Genomic DNA, 18911 nt, shown 5'->3' on the forward strand with positions numbered 1-18911 from the left:
AAGAAAGAAATGCAGAACTACAAGGTATTCGATAGATTTACCATTAAAACTGAATAAGGTATTCGCCCTATTCTATATAATTGCTGCTGAGTTTATTTACTTGCATGGTCCCTACGTACATACGCATGTATCAAGCACTTGCAAGTTGCAACTAAACAAATAAATAATACCAAGTGGGAGGATGGGATGTTCTAATTCTATGCTAAGCAAAGCTTAAGACATTTTAGCTTAGTTCATTTAATCAAATGTGGGGTGAGTGAGATTAGCATATTTATTAACCCATAATCACAAGTGGATGCCATGTACTTTCCGATTGATAGTAATCAGAAGGTGTTTTGGAGCCACTTACCAGAAATAGTTCTAAATTGACCTGTATTCAGGCCAAAAAGGTTTCCTCACCAGACCAGCCAAAAACCTCCATGGGGAAATATGCTTTCCAAATGTATATTATACACTGAAAAAGATTACTACTTTGTTAGTGACACTCATCACTTTACAAGTTTGTGATGTGCAGGCCTCTTTAGTTCTTTCTTTTTTCTTTTTTTTGGGGGTTGGAAAGGAGTGATGGAGTGGATGGAGCATAAGGAGGACTCATGAAAAGTAATTGCTCTATATTATACAGGTTTTGAGGAAAATATGTAAATACTAAAGATGTTGACTCCAATGAGAATATTGCTGTTTTTTTTCGTAAAAAAGAAACTGCAGAAATTTGATATGTGTGAGGTAAAAAGACGATTAAAAAATATGTTCACAGAAAACGTAAAAATTTTATGGAGAAAAATGACAATCCAAACAAGCCAAAGATGCTAACTTCAACAAGAACATTTCTTTTCTAGATTTCTAACATCAAGTCCTATTGCTGACAAAATGTGATCTTATTAGTGTTAATTATCTCAATCCTCAAAAAAAAATTTTACACGCTTGCCTGTGCATAACAGAGAAAATTGCAATGTTCCACAAATTTGGGAAAAGAAAATAAATTAAGTTCCAATACTAGTGAAATAAGAGTATTATTGTATAAGCTTGGAATTTTAAAAAAGCAGAATTATTCTTGCATATCCCACAAAAAATTGAGTCCTTTAAATTAGTTTTTCAGCAAAATTTGTTACTGTAGCACTTCTTATTGTGTTATACATGTGAGCGGAAAAAGTGTTTTTAAAAAAAAAATAAATTTCTTTCCAATTTCTTAAAAATTTTTCCAATATGTTCAAATAAAACACAAAAAATTTATACTTATTATTTTTTGTGGTTTCGATCCTTTAATGTAGGATGGAGCCCACTTTCCATATCACGAGTCACAGACGTCCAGAGAAATGCCAGCAGAACACCACAAGTGGCCACGTCACTTGTCGTTTTCCCCATCTTGCCCTTCTTGCCATGCCACCCAATGTCACCAATTTTCCCACTCTGACGTCTGAGTTCCGCGGCTGCTTTGCTCTGCTTCTCTTGATTTTCTTCAATCTTCAAGAAAGAAAGCAGCCATGGCCTCTTTGCCCTTCCACACATTTCTGGGCCAGACCATCCTAAATCCCCGTGCATTGATCATAATTAGGAAAGGGCTACCGAGTTTTTGTTTCTTTGTGGTGTTATTACTGACGCCAAGTTGTGCTTTTTCACATATACGCCAGGGTAAATTTTCCTTCTCTTTCATTTGTGCTGTTTAAGGAGTAAACTATGTCTGAATTAGAGACCCTTTGGGATGTCTTATTAGCCCTTTTAAAGAAAATGCAAGTTGAGTTTTACAAGAAGCTGATGCCACTGTGAATTTTTTGCTGGTTTGTAGCAAGTATTCCGTTTTTTTTTTTTTTAAATTTTATTCTATTTTTTTGGTCATTGGAGCTGCAGGTTTCTAATTGATATAACTTTTGTGGTGATGTTCTTATCTTTAGTCCTTATCATTTGTAGGATTGATTGGCTTGTGGTGCTAATAGTCTTTGTCAAGTTATCTTATTTCTTGGAAAACATTTGGATTTGTTTTCTTGCATTGTATAGTTACTTTTTCTCTAGGGCACAAAAATATTTAGATAACTATGCGAAGTTCTGTTGTAATTATTTAAATTACAATGATTTGTAAGTAGTAATGGTTAGATAACTATGTTATTCTTGTATAAAAGTCTAATTACTATTGATTAATGTTTGATGCACAAAACATATATAACTTTGGCTAATTCTGTATTGATTATCCATTCATTGTGTTTGATTTCAGCAACTGTTATCAATAGGTTTTCAAATGATTCTAATGCAATACATTCTCTTTTCACTATTGTTTATCATAACCTTATATGTAGACTCGTGTCAATGTTGAATCCTCTGCCAAGCTGAAGGATTTCTTATACTATTCTGCAATCTGCATTCAAGGAAATTGAATAGCATTTTAAGTTTCTAACCCTTTAATGGTAAATAATACTAGCTGGAATCTAAGAAGAAACATACTTTCTTTAAGTGCTTTTTCATGTCATCTGCTGCATTTCATACCGGGGACAAAAGTTTTAAATTACTGTGGTTGAGAATTTACATTTCCTTCTTGTCATCTGCCAAAAGTCAAGGGGGTCTTATTGGTTGTTTTTGACTCGAGACGATCAACTTATGATGTCAGGTTGGTTACACGCCTCCTTATGCATTTAACCGAACCATTCACTGGTAGCGGAATTTTATTTGTTCAGGTTTTGAAGAGGACAAAGGTAGAAAGTATGATTTGTTTCCAGAAATTTTGATGGAGGAGGCAGTGGCAAGACTAAATGAACTTGGAGAGGTATCAACTGCAACTTCTTTCTGTTGCTTAAATTGCTCCCATGCAGGTTCTTATCATTACTCAGTAAAATGATAATTATGTTTAGGTGAAATAAATTCTTCGGTTTAATTTCTTTCTTTTGGGATGAGTTATCTCATGTGATTGTATACCAGGACGAGAATAATGTAGCAGCAGGGTTATTTTACTTTAAAGTTGCATAACTAGAACATGCAAGGCCCTTTAGATAAAAGAAGGCATTGTATTTAGTGAAAAGAAAAATTGGGTAAGCTTAGATTGGAAAGCAAATCTGGATCACTGGGGAAGTGGGTTCTGGTAGATGCATTACCTTGGTACTTTAGTTTACCTCAAATATGTAGCTGGAATATTCCAGTAAAATGGTTAGCTAATGTTGCACATTTAACTTTATGCTTTAATAAGTATCATGCTCCTGAGTTGATAAACTTTCTTTATATTGCAATACCTGTGCAAATTCATTGGAAACAACAGAACTTACAGTGCATGATATACTAAGTGGGAAATCTGTCTTGGGGCCCTTCCTCATTAGTCATTCGCCCGAAATTATGGGTGGCAGGAAGTATGAATGTTGAGCCCCTCAGCTCTGCCCTATTTCCCTATATTACCTGCTATTCCCCTTTCCGGTTACCATGCACGTACATTCCATACAGATGTCTAAATTGCAGTGCTTTCAACTTGCAATGACTAAATAAAAGAACCTCAATGGTCAATCAGCCCTTTTTGGTGCAAACTAGGCAAGAACTATCAAACACAAATTTTTATGTGAACTGCAATTAGTCTGTTGAGCATTTCTATTTTCCGGCAGCAAGATTGTGAAATAGTAGCTTTATGAGAATCAAAGGAATGATATTCTCTGTTCTGTAATAATTATAAGAATCTGTCTTTTTGTTTTAAGTGTTTAGAAGTTTTGGATCTCACAAAATTTGATGCATATCTAAAGCTTTGGAGGCTCATGGGGCGTGTTGTAACTTAATCAACCTGTTTGTTGCAAAGTCATAAAAGCTTCAGACCATAAAACGCCACTCCACTCTGATATCAATATGCAATTTTGCCTTAATTATGTATTGTGCAAATGGCTGCATTTATAGCACCAAAAGTTGTTAACTATGGACTATAACCTTGTTCAGTACCATGCAGGTTAGTGATGCGGATGAGTATCTACAGAGGACTTTTCAGAGCCCAGCTTCAATCAAAGCAGGAAACCTCATTCGTCTGTGGATGGAGGATGTTGGTTTGAAAACGTGAGACCTTATTTGATTTTCCTTTATCATAAGGTTTTAGAAATTGAATTTGACCTTCTGTAAATTTCAGGTGGGTGGACAAAATGGGCAATGTGCATGGTCGAACAGAAGGAATAAATCCAAGTGAAAAGGCTTTATTAATTGGCTCTCATTTGGTGAAGCAACTATCTAGTTTGCTTTGTGGCATACTACATTGATTTTTTTTTTCCTGGTGGCTGTTACAGGAAACTAGTGGTTGATATATCTTATCTTTCACAGGATACTGTAATTGACGCTGGAAAGTTTGATGGCTCACTTGGTATAGTTTGTGCATTATCTGCATTGAAGGTGTTGAATATGACCAATAGGATGGGAAGACTTAGGCGGCCAGTTGAGGTGAGTTACAAGCTGCAACATAGATAATTGCTTTCTGTTCAGCGAGTTAAGTAGCAAGAGTTGCTTCATGTCTTGTGATTTTGGTACCCATTTTTGGCTAGGCTTTATGATTCAGTATAGATCATTCATGGAATCCTTATATGCATACTATTCTTCCACATCTGTTGCCATTGCATTTGAGGTGCCGTTTAAAGACTTCCTTCCAAGATATCTTTGGTTGATGATTGTACCTTGGAGAAAGTGGGAGATATGTGAGTAGATTATCAAAGTCGAGAACAGTTTACATTTTGTTCGATATTTAAGTTGAATAGAAAACAGAAAGACACGACTAAACTCCACTTCCAACATTTTTAATGTGATGAAAACAGCTACTCCTTTCCATAATTTCTTTGTTCACATAATCAAATCAAAGCTTGGTTGGCAATACTTGCCATTTCCTCTTCTACCATTCTTTGAGTACCTGGTCTAATCCAATTAAAAAAAAAAGAAAAATATTTTATATTTACCTCTGGCATAGATAGTAGTGATTGCTATAGAGTATCCAATCCTTGTTGATTAATCAGTTTGATATGCCTAAACAGGACAATGCTTGATCCTGGACTTTTACTTTCTCCATTTAGGCATACATTGGTGATTAAATTAGAAGGTCTAAACTCTAGGACAGCGCTTTGCCAACAAAACTCAGTACTAATGGATTTTAAGCGATATGCCTCAAAATAGCAGATGCTTCCTCTCTTTGTTGTCCAAGAAGGACATCTGCAGTGCACATGACACTTCGCCAATATGGATGTTTAAATATTTATGGAACACCTCTTCAGATATGGCCAATAAACCAGGAAAAAAATTTTCATATACATTCTCGCACTCAAGAACCCAAGCTGCAAAGATCTATTTTTTACAATGCTTGCAATGCTTCAGTAAGGTTGCCTCGCTAAACTTTCTAGTCATGCAGTTAAAAAACCACGCAGACCAGATGAAGTGCATAGGAAAGAAAAGACAAGAATACCTTCAGTCGTGTCTGTCCAGCAATGCCTTTAACTGAACCAAGAGGAAGACCAATAGTCTCCAGTACAGGTCCTTGTTCAATGTGAACCTCTAGGACAGCGCTTTGCCAACAAAACTCAGTACTAATGGATTTTAAGCGATATGCCTCAAAATAGCAGATGCTTCCTCTCTTTGTTGTCCAAGAAGGACATCTGCAGTGCACAAGACACTTCGCCAATATGGATGTTTAAATTTTTATGGAACACCTCTTCAGATATGGCCAATAAACCAGGAAAAAAATTTTCATATACATTCTCGCACTCAAGAACCCAAGCTGCAAAGATCTATTTTTTACAATGCTTGCAATGCTTGTAATTAGCTACAAAAGTGAGCACATATCTGAAAGATTGAAATGCTCAAGGCTCAAGTACATATGATCAAACACACTTGCTAACACCCATGGCTACGCACTCTCATTTAAAACTGACTAACAGACAATAGACCTAGTAATTGCAGTAGTTTCCAGTTGCTAACACTTGCTAGCACATATCTGAAAGATTGACATGCTCAAGACTTGAGTACATATGAGCAAACACACTTGCTAACACCCATGGCTATGCAAACTCATTTAAAACTGACTAAGAGACAATTGACCTACTAATTGCAGTAGTTTTCAGTTGTTTATACTCAAACTACATGAATAACTTGTACGAGTTATTTTAAATGATTATTCATGAATCTATGCATCTATATGTCGAAAACTCTCATATCAAGTCATTTCTACTGCCTCATGTTCTAGCCTCTTTTGGTCATCTTTAAGCATTTGTATTCAGTGAAAGGAATAAAATATCCGATGTCAAAAGAAATATACACATACATACAGACATACGGATAAATTTGGATATGACTGGTGTCTATAGAGAAACTTGGCATTATGTTCTGAAGTTTATTCTGTGACTTAAACCAAGAGTTTTGTTGAATAAAGTTATGTTCTGTATATCAAATGAAAAGAGATGAATATTTTGCCCAATAAGTGTATTTTCCCTGAGCATCTGAGCAGCCATGATATGAGAAAAACATTGCACATACCCCTTTAATTTCAATGTTTAAGAAAGGATCTGTTATTGCGTGTTTATAACATGCACAATGATCTCATTGTTCTGCTCTCCTCCCATTCTCTCAGTTCTCAACAAGTATCATTGAGGAATAGAATGTTCCTTTGACAGCTGATTCCAATTTAAGTAGTGTTTCGTATTCTTTTGTTACATATCAACATCTCAAGTTATCAACTTAATTACCATTCAACAACCCTTGACCTGACCTGATGCATCTTGGTTTTACTATAAGTTTGCAGATTATTGCATTCAGTGATGAGGAAGGAGTTAGGTTCCAGTCTACATTTTTAGGGAGTGCAGCTATTGCTGGCGTATTACCAGCCTCAGCACTACATGTACATGATAAGAGGTAGGGTGGAGTTGTGCATTTTACTGCACATATTTGTTGGTTCTTCTAGACTGATCCAAAAATATCATAGTGGGGTGACAGTGCAAGATGCATTAAGAGAAAACTCTATAGAAACTACAGAAGAAAACCTTTTAGAGCTCAAGTATGATCCAGAATCTGTTTGGGGCTATATTGAGGTACTGGCCAATCGTATTTCCCTGAAATAAAGCTTTAAGAAAGTAAAACTGCGTGTTCAATATCTAATACCGGTTTGTTCATCTTTCTCTTACTTCTACTGTTATCTCAGGTTCACATTGAACAAGGACCTGTACTGGAGACTATTGGTCTTCCTCTTGGTTCAGTTAAAGGCATTGCTGGACAGACACGACTGAAGGTATTCTTGTCTTTTCTTTCCTATGCACTTCATCTGGTCTGCGTGGTTTTTAACTGCATGACTAGAAAGTTTAGCGAGGCAACCTTACTTTCCTTTTGCCTTTTCAAATTTAATGTAGAAGGTTCATTACTGGAGGAGATCGTCCATTTCTAGCATTAGCGCAACACACTTGAAATTTCGGATGTTTCCTAAGATTTACGTTTCTATAAGTGCTTCATTTCCATTCCTGGACCTTTCTAAATTCTGAAGATGTTAAACTTGAGCCTGCTTAAGACACTGACCAACCACTACTTACATATCTATTTCATTTAGGCTACACTTCCATTGCATATTTTCTCCTAAAGTAACATAACTTGCAGGTGACTGTGAGAGGTTCACAAGGGCATGCAGGGACGGTTCCAATGAACATGCGCCAGGATCCCATGGTTGCTGCTGCTGAAATAATTGTTTTGTTGGAGGGCCTCTGTAAACAACCCGAGCAATATCTTTCTTATGATGGTGAATGTAGAGCTTCTGAGGTGCAGTCTCTTTCTGGATCTCTTGTGTGCACTGTTGGAGAAATTTCAAGCTGGCCAAGTGCAAGTAATGTTATTCCAGGCCAGGCAAGTAGCCCATATCTTATGCTGAAAAAAAAAGACTAATGGCAATCTATTTTCAATTAGGTAAGGATTCCGACTTTTCTTCCTTTTATCTTTTCTAGAACTATTACAAATCCTCCCTTTTTATGAGAGCACAGAAAAAATCTGTTTAGACTTGTTTGCCGAACAAACTCAACAAAGAAAGAAAGTATTTTTTTATTAGAAGGCTTGGCAACATTAGATGCTAAAACCTCAACTTTGTCAAACTCTTTTTTGTAGACTCATTTACTCATCTCATACTGAACCTTGAATGCACTTTGCTCGAAGATTGCTCCGTCTTTGTCTTTGTACATGTAGATGTTTATCTTTGTGTCAGAGCACAACATTGCTCTGAGAACCATTTCCAACATAGCTTAAGTCCTTGGAATAGATGTGCAAATTACATTTATACCTCCATTACTGAAGTTGCCATAATTTGGATATCTTGACCCTACTCTTTATCTAATAGCCCTGTATTGAATGTTCCAGTGATCCATTACCAAGCCTGTAAGAGCAACCAAATGGCATGTTCCTTGAGAAAAGAACTATGGGTCTTAAACAGTCATTAGCTTTCTGCTTCTGCATCTCAAGAAACAGTCTCTACTGTGTACATAAAAAATGAAATGATAAATTAAATTCTGAAATGATAAATGATACAAGTACTGATCATAATCTTATAATTTCTACTCACAGAAGCTCTTTTCCAGATTCAAATTAAGAAATTAAAGGCTAAGAATTTGGTTTTGATGGGTTGAACATTTGAAACTTGGAACTCAGTCAATATTTTACTTGCTAATGTCCTAGTTGAGTGCTTAAAGAGAGTTCAACTGTTGTTGAAGTAGTCTAATTTCACAAGCCCAATAAGATCATCCAACAATAGTATCCCAAAATTGTCAGACCTTCCTATTGGACCAATTTTCCACCCTTCCCTCCCCCTCACCTGCACCAGTTTCAACTTGAGAAGTTGTCATTTCACCATCTTAGGTGGTAATGGTGACACCAACTCCATCAGCAATTTGAAGAGACCCATTTTTTGGCTTCTCAGTCTGAGAACTCCCAATGCTTTTTTGCCTTTATAGGCTTCAATATAGTCTACTTCGTGAATGGCCTTAGCTCATGCCTGACTTCCTCTTCAAAAGATTTATTCATCTTGTCCTTGCCTCTTTGTCCCACTGAATCCATATAATCACACTCAAAATTCATCCCAAGAGAAAAATACAATTTATGCTTTAGTAATTTGGTATCCTAGTGGACTATTATGAAATTACTCTGCATCGAGTTACACATTTGGCATTGTCATGTTGGCAACGATCGTTTCTCATCTCCCTCCCACTGACCCCTATGTGCGGCTTTGGTTCCTCATGAATAATTGGTAAAATGTAAAGATCATGGCTGGTTCCAATCATATAACCAAGTTCATTAGAGCGCATTATTCAAACACCAGATTCTTAATGTGAAACAAGCTCCTTATGAATGTACCTTTTCATTAGAAAATGATTTTTTGGCCATAATCTATGACCCTAAATGAAGCCTAAATCATCATGGGGATTTCAAACTTGAGCCTTTTCCGTATAGCTGTTAAGCCTACTTAATCCCTGCTAAACAGATATAGCTTTTGTGGTAACGCTTTTTTAAACCCTTGTGGGAAAAGGCATGCTACTTAGACTGACTTGACTTCCTATTAGTCAAAGCTATCAAGGAGATGATTTGAATTTCTGTGACCACGTTATGTTATAAAATAAACTACTGGTAAAGGGGGCCTGTCAAAATGAACTCATTGAAAGTTTTCTTGGGCTTTCCAGGTCAAAGCTAGTTGCTGGCTCATTGACGTAATGCTCTCATTTTTTTTGAAATTCTGGCTGCAGGTAACCTTCACTGTGGATGTTCGTGCAATTGATGATATGGGTCGAGAAGCTGTTCTATATGAACTATCTAAGAGAATGCGTCAAATTTGTGACCGGCGTTCGGTTTTCTGCAAAATTGACCGTAAGGTGAGTTTTCTTCTCATATACGTTTGCTTTCTTCTCGTAGTAGTACGTTGCTTTGTGCTGCAAACGGGGAATCTCAGGCATTCTAACCTCCATCATTTCCAGCACGATGCAAATGCAGTAGTTTGTGACAAGGAATTGAGTTCGCAGCTAAGCTCTGCAGCTTATGCCGCACTTCAGAGAATAAAAGGTGAGGTTGCAATTGACGTGCCTGCACTAATGAGTGGTGCTGGGCACGATGCAATGGCAATTTCACATCTAACTAAGGTTTGTGCTTTGGCCCGTTAGGCTGTGATTATTAACAAATTTTCCTGCTTGCATTCAAAGTTTAGCTACCTCTGTGACAGGTCGGCATGCTATTTGTCCGATGTCGCGGCGGGATTAGCCATTCTCCTGCTGAACATGTATTGGATGATGATGTATGGGCAAGCAGTACGGCTGTCCTTGCCTTTCTGGAGACTGCCCTGTTGTAATTAATGTTTCTATTGATAATATTCTTATAAACTGCGCCAATGTAATTATCAAGTGAGTAATGTAAATAGTACATGATTAGCCTCAAGTACCTTTCTTCTGCTGCAATGACAATATATGTACCATATTGAGCCAGCCTTCGTGACCAATGACCACTGTTACATTGAGGGCTGTCATACATTTTGCCAGGATACTAACATGCTAAAGCTTTTTGGTGGTGGATCATGGAACTTCTTACAAGTACGGTTAACAACATCCACTTTCTGACATAGTATTTACAAAGGAATACTACAGCGCTAATATTTTCATTGCATTGTACAAACACATGTAAAATTTCTCACCAACTAGCAAGCTATGTTAGCAGGAGTTACAACAAAAGTTCCGAGGCAAATCTGCATAGGGCTTCCAGTATGCGACCAGTAGAAGCACCCTTTTCATCTAAAATTTGCCCTCATAAATCATAGGACTACCGATTTCGAAGAATCACCAAAAAGGATATAACAAGAATGAATAAGTGATTGACCTTATTTCGAGGTGGGAGACAGGGCCACCTGTTGCAGCTGGTGGACAACATGTGACATTCTGGGACGCATTGAGGGAACATGCTGTGTGCAAGAATATACGAGATCGACTACTTTCTGAATTACTCCAGCTTCTGGAATTTGAGAAGAAGAAGATGATACGAGAGGATCCAACAACTCTAGATACCGATGAGATTGCACCAGGGGCGTGGCCCACTCAAATATACTTTGCCAGCCAACAGAATCAACGGCTTGTGCTGGTCTGCGTCCACTAACAATTTCAAGCAAAAGCACCCCAAAGCTGTAAACATCACTCTTAGTTGTAAGCTCATTTCTATAGACAAACTCAGGAGCAAGATATCCATGAGTTCCACCAGCCATAACCCTTCTTTCATGCATCACTTCCCACGGGATGAATTTTGACAGGCCAACACCCATTAAATGAGCACCAAATTCTTCATCAAGAAGAACATTACTTGCACGGATATCCCGATGCACAACTTGGGGCTTCACCTTGTCATGGAGGAACCTGTTATGATTGAGATAATGAATCATATTAAAACTAATAAGCCAAAACAAAGACTTAATGCAAATGAAAAAGATAACTTGCTTTGCAATGTGAGTGTAACATATTGTACAATCCAATTACAAAAGTAGTCATTGAGCATTAACCTACAAGATTAGAACATCCAATATTACTTCAGCGAAGCAACAATTTCATTTTCTTTCCTCATCTTTGCAAACAGAAAAGTGGCCGAAAGCTTGGAGGATTGGTTGATCTACATTCCCTTTGCTCAATAACAAGCCTCAATTCTTCATCTGAAAATACAGTTACATTTCTAACTTGACTGAAAAGGTCGATTGCCTATGTAGTAATGAAATGATAAAACATGGGGTAATTAAGTTTGGGTACTGAAAGAGAGCAGGCTACTTTTCAGGATGGAAGAATATTCTTTCGTTCTAAAATTTGGTTGGCAGAATAATGATCCATGGATCATTCATACTACTTGACCTAAAAGTCTATGCATACTAGATAATCCAAAATTATGAAGTCTATCAAGGGTTCCTAGTTTGAACAGTCAAAATTTCCTCCAATTTGAATGGTTTTGACAAGATGAAAAGAACCTTATAAATGTACTCTTTCCGCAACATTCATGCCTAAACTAGAAAGGGAAGCAACTTGTAAAGGCCTAAACTACATTTCCAAATTGGTAAAGGTGGGGAGCTAGACAGATTCTAAATATCCAATGCAGGACAATTCTTTTGTCACTGTAGAAAATCCTTGTTAGCCATCAAACAAAAGATTCATAATCTTTAGATTATCAAGAAAACACAAACTTCAGAATTGGCTTGACTAGAATGATCTAATTTAGACTAATTCTTAGCTTTCCTCTAATCAACATTGTGTCTAAACAGGGATAAACACCCAAGTGAAGAAAACTATTTTTCGAAACACATGAAGCAGCCTAACCTACAGAAGGAAAGACTTAAAGGATGTGTTACCAGTAATCCACCCAGCTGCTTTTAAGTGATTCAAACAATTCCTAAATTTCCAATGAAATCTAGGGAGTAGCGCTTTGTTTTTCAGTGGCATTTAATTGTAAAACTTGCGCAATGGGTGTTATGTTCCAGAACAAGAAGCATGAAATTTAAGAGTTTCTTCCTTCTAATTTAAGTCTCATTCCAGTGATAAATCCTTTTTAGGCAACTTTAATTGTTCTCTCTGAGGTTGTCCATAATTTGAAGGATCTCTCTCCTGGAAATTTTACTTAGACACATCATTTTACCATGATCATACAGCAATTACCTTTCTGGTAATATTTTCCAGCTAAAACTAACTCCCCTTTCCAGATTCCTGAACTAAGTATTAGTTATTAGAAAAAGAGTTCACAATTGTCTTTAAAAATAATTCACTGATAATAGAAAGTTTATGTAAATTGATATGAAATTTGGGTGAAGGACAGGAAAGTTTGAACAATTCCTACAAAAGGTCGAACCAGTTGGCACAATTCCCTATCAAGAACACGTAACAGAACATTGAAACTATTAAATGTTCCCCTTTCTGGAAAGGAAAGCATCAATTGAAGTCCTCGAGACTAGGACCAATATCAAGCAACCAACTTGAACAAAAATATCTGCTACTCACATTACATTCCCTAAGTAAGAATTTAGAATCACAAAAAACAGTACAAACAAAGTTTGAGATGTAAACATAATGTACCCAAGATAGATTCCATTGCAAAGTTAACATGAAGAAACATCAGTGAAATTCCACAATGAGGCAAGTAAAGATGATTAGTTTACAAAACACGATGATTTAAATTAGGTTAGAACCACCATAAGGAGACCCCAAGCTAGGATAAGAAATCCTCAAAGGTCAAGTACAAAGAGTTGATGATGAAACAGTAACTGAAAATCTATAATAGCAAAATTCTATTCAACTTGGCTTTTAGTGGGAAAAAATAACGTTTCAACAATTTTACTTACGCAATTCCTTGAGCAAGTGTGGTGGCAATTTTCATTCTCATGGCCCAGTCCAAACTCCTACCCCCTTTAGGAACATGGTGTAGCCATCTATCCAGAGGTCCATTCACAATAAACTCATAGACAATGTACCGATCTCCATGATCATAGCAACATCCTTTGATAGCCACCAGATTTGGGTGATGAAGTCTGGCAACCCTTCCAATTTCAGAGTAGAACTCCTTCTTTCTCTGGAAGCTAGACCTTTTCAACCTTTTAACAGCCACCCTTGATCCATCTGGTAAAAGTCCACTATATGTACCCCCTGTTTTTGCATCACCAAGAAGACGATTTCCTTCACTGAAATTCTTGGTAATTGATTTCAATTCATCACGTGTAAACACTTTCCATGATGGGGGAACTAATGCCACTTCAGCCGGATTTGACAGTCTGCGAGATTTTCTCCATTTCTTACTCCGTCGAAATATGAGAAGCCATACAACAACAGCCAAAGTAGTGCAGAGAATCAACCCACTCACCACAGCAAGGATAATAAGATATTCTGAGTGACAGTGGAAATGGTGACATTTGTCCTCTGAAATTACAAATGGATAAAAAATTTAGTGATGGATCTTCAGGAGTAAAATTTATAATTGCAATATAGTTGCTAAGATGTCAAAACAAAAAGAACAAAGTAGCAAGGAAAGCAAGTTACAGTGACACAACTGTAGATGAGGATGAGACACAACTTTTTATAGATTTCTAAAGCTATTACAAACCTGCTTCCAGCATGCATATGAAGGCATGAGTGGTATTGCAACTTTGAGCCATAAGGTACACTGTTCCGTTGGTTACCAATGCACATGAATCCACCAAATTATGACTAGAATGCAAAGGAATCCTAGGAGCAACAGTTTCATTCCAGTAAGATGCATTGTCTGACCACTTCCAAGCTCCAAGACTGGTATTAAAAAGTCTTCCACCAACCCAACATCCAGTGTTGTCCTGACTACACAACTTCTGAACAAATGATAGTTCCTGCAATGAAGTCACTGCTGCAAGATGTCCACTATAGCTTATGCAGTGGGTCTCTGCCTCATCCCATGATTGAGAGTTTTCGAAATAGTTGAAGCACTTTCTCTGACTCCAGTAGACCATCCAGCCTGAACGGCAGAATGCTGATTGCAAACAAAATGAAGAACTTAAACACAACTTACGTGAGTAATAAATATTGCAAGATTCAGTAAAAGAGGTGACAGAATTCTCGTCCACCTATGCCTAAACTGAAATTGCTCCATGATTTGCAGGCAGAAGTCAAGAAACTTCAAACGATGGCTTCAACTCTCTTATGTAGTTCACAATATCTCATCTCAAGTCACAATTGTCCCAAACACCTAAATTTATGCCAAAACTTGTAGTAACACAGATCCAAGTTCCCAAAATGCCAAACTCGACCATCAAATACCAATTCACAAATTACTAATGTCCCACATGTCCAAAAATCATTACATTTTCTTTATTAAACTCCTGAACAAGTTGAGAATTTCTTCCCTTGTTATCTTTTTCTTTTCTATCGATAACTCCCAAACCAGCCGCTCAAAAGTCAACTAAATCTGATATGGTAACCAATAGGGAAACAAAAAATCTGAAAATAACTAATGCAATTCAAAATCCAGAACACAGTATTTCAAAATTCAAGGAGTAAGGAAAACCAGACCTTCCGTTTTTTCCTGTGAAGATGATGAAACCAAAGGCACGTCAACTGAGCTATTTGAGACCTAAAAAGAATATGAAATAAACAACTCAATTAATTAACAAAACATAAATTTACATCTTCCTGAACTCCAACCAACATAAACTTATGTTATTTAATTAAATATGTTAAATATGTAAACTTTTCTTCAAGAAAAAAGAAAAAAGAAAAAAACAGAGACAGATAAATCACTCACTGAATTGGAAGCACCGAACTGAAGCAGAAAGCAGAGCAAACCATATCCGAGATGAAGCATCAACAGCTTCGTCAGTTCCATTTTATCTGGCTAATTGTCCACAAAGTCACAAAACAAAGTAAAAAAATCACCAAAAAAAAAGGATTATAAAAAAAAAATTTAACAAGAAATGAGGGGAAAGAGGGAGAGACTCATATTTTACTTTTGAAGAAATTGAAGTTAGCCGCTGGTGGTGCCGGTGGCGGTGGTGGTGGTGGTCATACCACTCACTCTTGTGTGTGTTGTGCGTGTTGAAGTCAAGGAGTGAGTGAGTGAGGAAGAAGACTAGGGTTTTAATTTATGTTTAATTTTGAATTTGTTGGCTATTTCAGTGTACATTTCTCTATCTATAAAAGGGCTCTTGCAAAATTCTTCAAAGAAGGGGCAGTTGGGGTTGGGATATTTAATGGCTTCGTCCTTCCACTGACCTTTGAGTAGTTACATTCAACTAACTTTTATGATTCTTCTGTCAGGGCATCGGGCACCAGGATGGACCTTTCAAAGGAACCGAAATGAATAGTAGTATGAAATTTCCTCCCTTCAATTTTTTGGCCGTCTAGTTATTATCCCTTCAGTCAAACCAAAAGAAACAATAAATGGATAAATTTGTATATTTTGTTTAGGAATCTTAAGATTGAAAGGAAGTTTGAAAATCCAAAATAAGAAATTAATTCATGATACCCAATCAACATTTTAAGAGATTGAGGATTTAAAAAGAAATACAGTATTGTTAAACAATGCAAGTGAAAATTGTAAGATCGTTTCACAACAAAATGTCGAATTTATCAAGCAGAAAGGTGACAATAAAAAAAAAAATGAAGAGTGGCATCTTGTCTACAGTATCTAGTTTTTTAAACTTCAGTGGTTCAACGTGTTCAAAAGTTTTTGTATTTTTTTTTTTTTGGTTATTATTACTTTACCCCTTTAAACTATATCACTACTATCAGTTTACTCCCTAACGTTATCTTTTAGTCACTTTACCCCCATAAGTAATTCAACTCAACATATTAAGAAATTTTGGACAAAAATACGCTTTTATTCAATAGCATTACTACACTGTTAGTATTACTTTATTCCTTTAATTTATAGTGATATAATTGATTTAATTCCTAACATATTTTCTTGGCATTTTACTTCATCATTAATCTAACTACTATGGTCAAAAATTTTTAAATATATTTACCCTTATATATATATAATTAAAAATAAAAAAATTAGAATGATTATTCTTCTTTTTTTTCACTTTAAGAGATCAAAAAATATAAAAATAAAAGAATTTTCTCAAATTTCTTGTTTACACTTATTAATACTATGAAAAGAAAAAAAGATAGGAAAGAAGGAGACAGAAAATTAGATTTTGCAAAGAAAAAAAAGTCTAACATTATCGTATTAATTTAAGGTTGTTGGGATTAGAATTGAAATCTGGTGGTAAACAGTAAAGTGAAATAATTTTAAAATAATAAAAGTATTTAATACTATCTTATTTGTATTTTCTAGAAAAAGAATTGAGCTCTCTCTCTCTATCTCTCTCTCCCCCTCTCCCTTTCCCTTCTGATCTTTCTAATTTGCTAAGTTGGTTTAATGGTAGGATAAATTGTCTAAAAAATAACTCTATGGGGTAAATTGATGTTGAAACTATAGTTTATGGGGGTAAAATGATAATAACTTTAAGGGCTAAACTTATCTTTTTACTTTAAGTAACAAACTCCGTTAAGTTTGACCGTTAGTCTCTGGGGTAAAGTGACCAAAAGAAATTGATAGTGGCACCGAACGTTAAGGGGGTAAAGTGATAATAACCCTTATTCTTTTAGTTATTAAGTAACTTAGATGGATTTTTTTAAAAAAATTTAGTATGAATCAGTTCAAAAATCTAATTTTGACTGGTTCGACCGGTTCTTGATCAAGTTTTTCAATAAATTTTATAAATGTATTAGTGAATCGGATTAGTGTCACGATCATTTTGCGATTTGTCGAATCAATCCATTTCGATTTTCGAAACACTGACAAGAGAGCATGACAAGCTCACTTATGCAACTTTTCGTATTATAACCTTTCAATGTTTGCGGTTGGTTGAAAAGCTATAGTTTGAAAGTTGAATTAGAGTTTTTCATATCATCAACGGAATTCAAGAGAAAGGTAGGAAGTATGAACAAAAGGTAGGAACAATTATTAGTGTCAATTGGTTTCTGATACATCTTATATGCACAAGTCCAATTGAACATTATCCGAATATAACATGACAAGTGTATAATGAATTGCAATGTGTTGTAAAAGAATTACATCATTCAAGAATGATTCCACTGATGATTATTCATGCTCTTCTCCCGATTGTATATCTCGTCACGATAATGTCATAGATGCTATGAATTAGAGATTTCTAAATTATCTTTAACAAGAAAAGAATGATGGAACCAATAAGAAGGTTCCAAAGACTAAAAGCAGTTTGTTTAGAAGTAATTTTTTTTTTTTATGGATAGATTGTTATTTGTAAAAAAAAAAAAGAATAAAAATATAAAATTGATTTGGGACATTCATCGGCGGGTGATCAACGATTTGGTTAAAATTTTTTGATTTTTTTTCTATAAAACCAACATCAAATTACTATCTAAAATTTATTTTAGTAAATCAGATATCAGTAATTGAATTTTAGTCGGATAACATAATTTGGTAATGTCCAAAGTTTTGAAAGTAAGCCAAAAATATTGATTTTTCTCCCAACATTATATATAAATAAAAATAAGTTAAAGTTCGAGAATAAATTTATAGCAACATAAGTTGTCAATCATAACACTATTCATTAGTAGATTAGTGTATAAAAAATTACATTGGTGGATATATGATATATATAATATGTTATTAACATATAAATTTTGGTAACTCGCCGATAATTGAGAATTTAGGAACTGGATCTCAATATTGATTTTATAAATATGAATCCATATGTGAATGATATTAATACATTTGTAAATTATGAAACTAAAAATATGGATAAATTTACTATGATTTTCAGCAATTATGTTATATGAACAACAATTTTAATTCTTGTCATTATGTATGAGATATTAAATTCATTTCTTTATCATCATTCTTTTTCACAACAATTATACAAATCATGATATACACTGTTGCAATTTTGTATGCAACTTGTAAGCTATGACACTATTCTCAAACAAATTATAAAGTTTTTTTTTTCCAAAAAATTGAAGTATTATTCATGAAGTTCAATACTCAAAAGATTTATTACATAGTTTATATGGTTAGATGAGAGGTAGGAATATTTTTTTGAAGTACTTTTAAAATATGAAAGTTTTTATAAATTGTACACAGAAAAGTATATTATATTATATGGGTATAATATGAGTTTTGACTGACTAGGTCTCGCCTGTGAGAGGTCCAAAAGTTCATGCTTGCTTATAAATTATAGTACTTTGAAGATATGGTTACCATACTCTAGCTAGATGATGGCCACGCCAAGCCTTTAAGGCTTTGGTGGGGTGGGAGGCAAGGGTTCGAACCTTGCCTCTGTCAGGACCAAGGAAACTAAGTGCAGGTCGTTTGGTGTAGGATGTTATGCGTTTTAGTAGAGAACCATAAGACGACACCGTTGCATTAAAATAAGGGCGGTGATTGCAATTTTAATACATTGAACACGTTAATGG

The 18911-nt window shown here is 35.5% G+C and overlaps 2 protein-coding genes across 3 annotated transcripts; one reads left to right on the forward strand and one right to left on the reverse strand.

The window, feature by feature from the left end:
* The first annotated feature begins 1419 nt into the window (after positions 1-1419).
* LOC113782713 (allantoate deiminase 2) lies at positions 1420-10456 on the forward strand. Its single transcript, XM_027328618.1, has 12 exons — positions 1420-1629; positions 2664-2752; positions 3905-4008; positions 4079-4163; positions 4267-4383; positions 6722-6831; positions 6902-7007; positions 7118-7204; positions 7564-7806; positions 9687-9812; positions 9915-10076; positions 10157-10456. Exons 1-12 carry the CDS (start codon positions 1482-1484, stop codon positions 10280-10282), a joined length of 1503 nt encoding a protein of 500 aa, XP_027184419.1. The 5' UTR covers positions 1420-1481; the 3' UTR covers positions 10283-10456.
* Positions 10457-10521: 65 nt separating this feature from the next.
* LOC113782712 (C-type lectin receptor-like tyrosine-protein kinase At1g52310) lies at positions 10522-15680 on the reverse strand. Of its 2 annotated transcripts, none has more exons than XM_027328617.1 (6): positions 15416-15680; positions 15214-15299; positions 14982-15042; positions 14044-14442; positions 13289-13859; positions 10522-11330 (listed from the first exon to the last, which is right to left on the reverse strand). In XM_027328617.1, exons 2-6 carry the CDS (start codon positions 15292-15294, stop codon positions 10805-10807), a joined length of 1638 nt encoding a protein of 545 aa, XP_027184418.1. In that variant the 5' UTR covers positions 15295-15299; positions 15416-15680; the 3' UTR covers positions 10522-10804. The 2 variants fall into 2 exon arrangements, with proteins under 2 accessions (XP_027184418.1, XP_027184417.1); XM_027328616.1 differs by having other exon boundaries at positions 15214-15303; positions 15416-15679.
* Positions 15681-18911: the final 3231 nt, after the last annotated feature.

The sequence above is a fragment of the Coffea eugenioides genome, chromosome 9, assembly GCF_003713205.1.
Source record: "Coffea eugenioides isolate CCC68of chromosome 9, Ceug_1.0, whole genome shotgun sequence".
Classification (NCBI taxonomy): Eukaryota; Viridiplantae; Streptophyta; class Magnoliopsida; order Gentianales; family Rubiaceae; genus Coffea; species Coffea eugenioides.

Bases quoted from the DNA above. Each gene is read 5' to 3' on its own strand.
- LOC113782713 (XM_027328618.1), top strand. From the start codon at position 1,482: ATGGCCTCTTTGCCCTTCCACACATTTCTGGGCCAGACCATCCTAAAT. The intron at 1,630-2,663 runs GTAAATTTTCCT...TTATTTGTTCAG, and splicing joins TTTTTCACATATACGCCAGG to GTTTTGAAGAGGACAAAGGT. The intron at 10,077-10,156 runs GTTTGTGCTTTG...CCTCTGTGACAG, and splicing joins CAATTTCACATCTAACTAAG to GTCGGCATGCTATTTGTCCG.
- LOC113782712 (XM_027328617.1), bottom strand. From the start codon at position 15,294: ATGGAACTGACGAAGCTGTTGATGCTTCATCTCGGATATGGTTTGCTC. The intron at 15,043-15,213 runs GTGAGTGATTTA...TATTCTTTTTAG, and splicing joins AGTTCGGTGCTTCCAATTCA to GTCTCAAATAGCTCAGTTGA. The intron at 13,860-14,043 runs GTTTGTAATAGC...TTGTAATTTCAG, and splicing joins CATATGCATGCTGGAAGCAG to AGGACAAATGTCACCATTTC.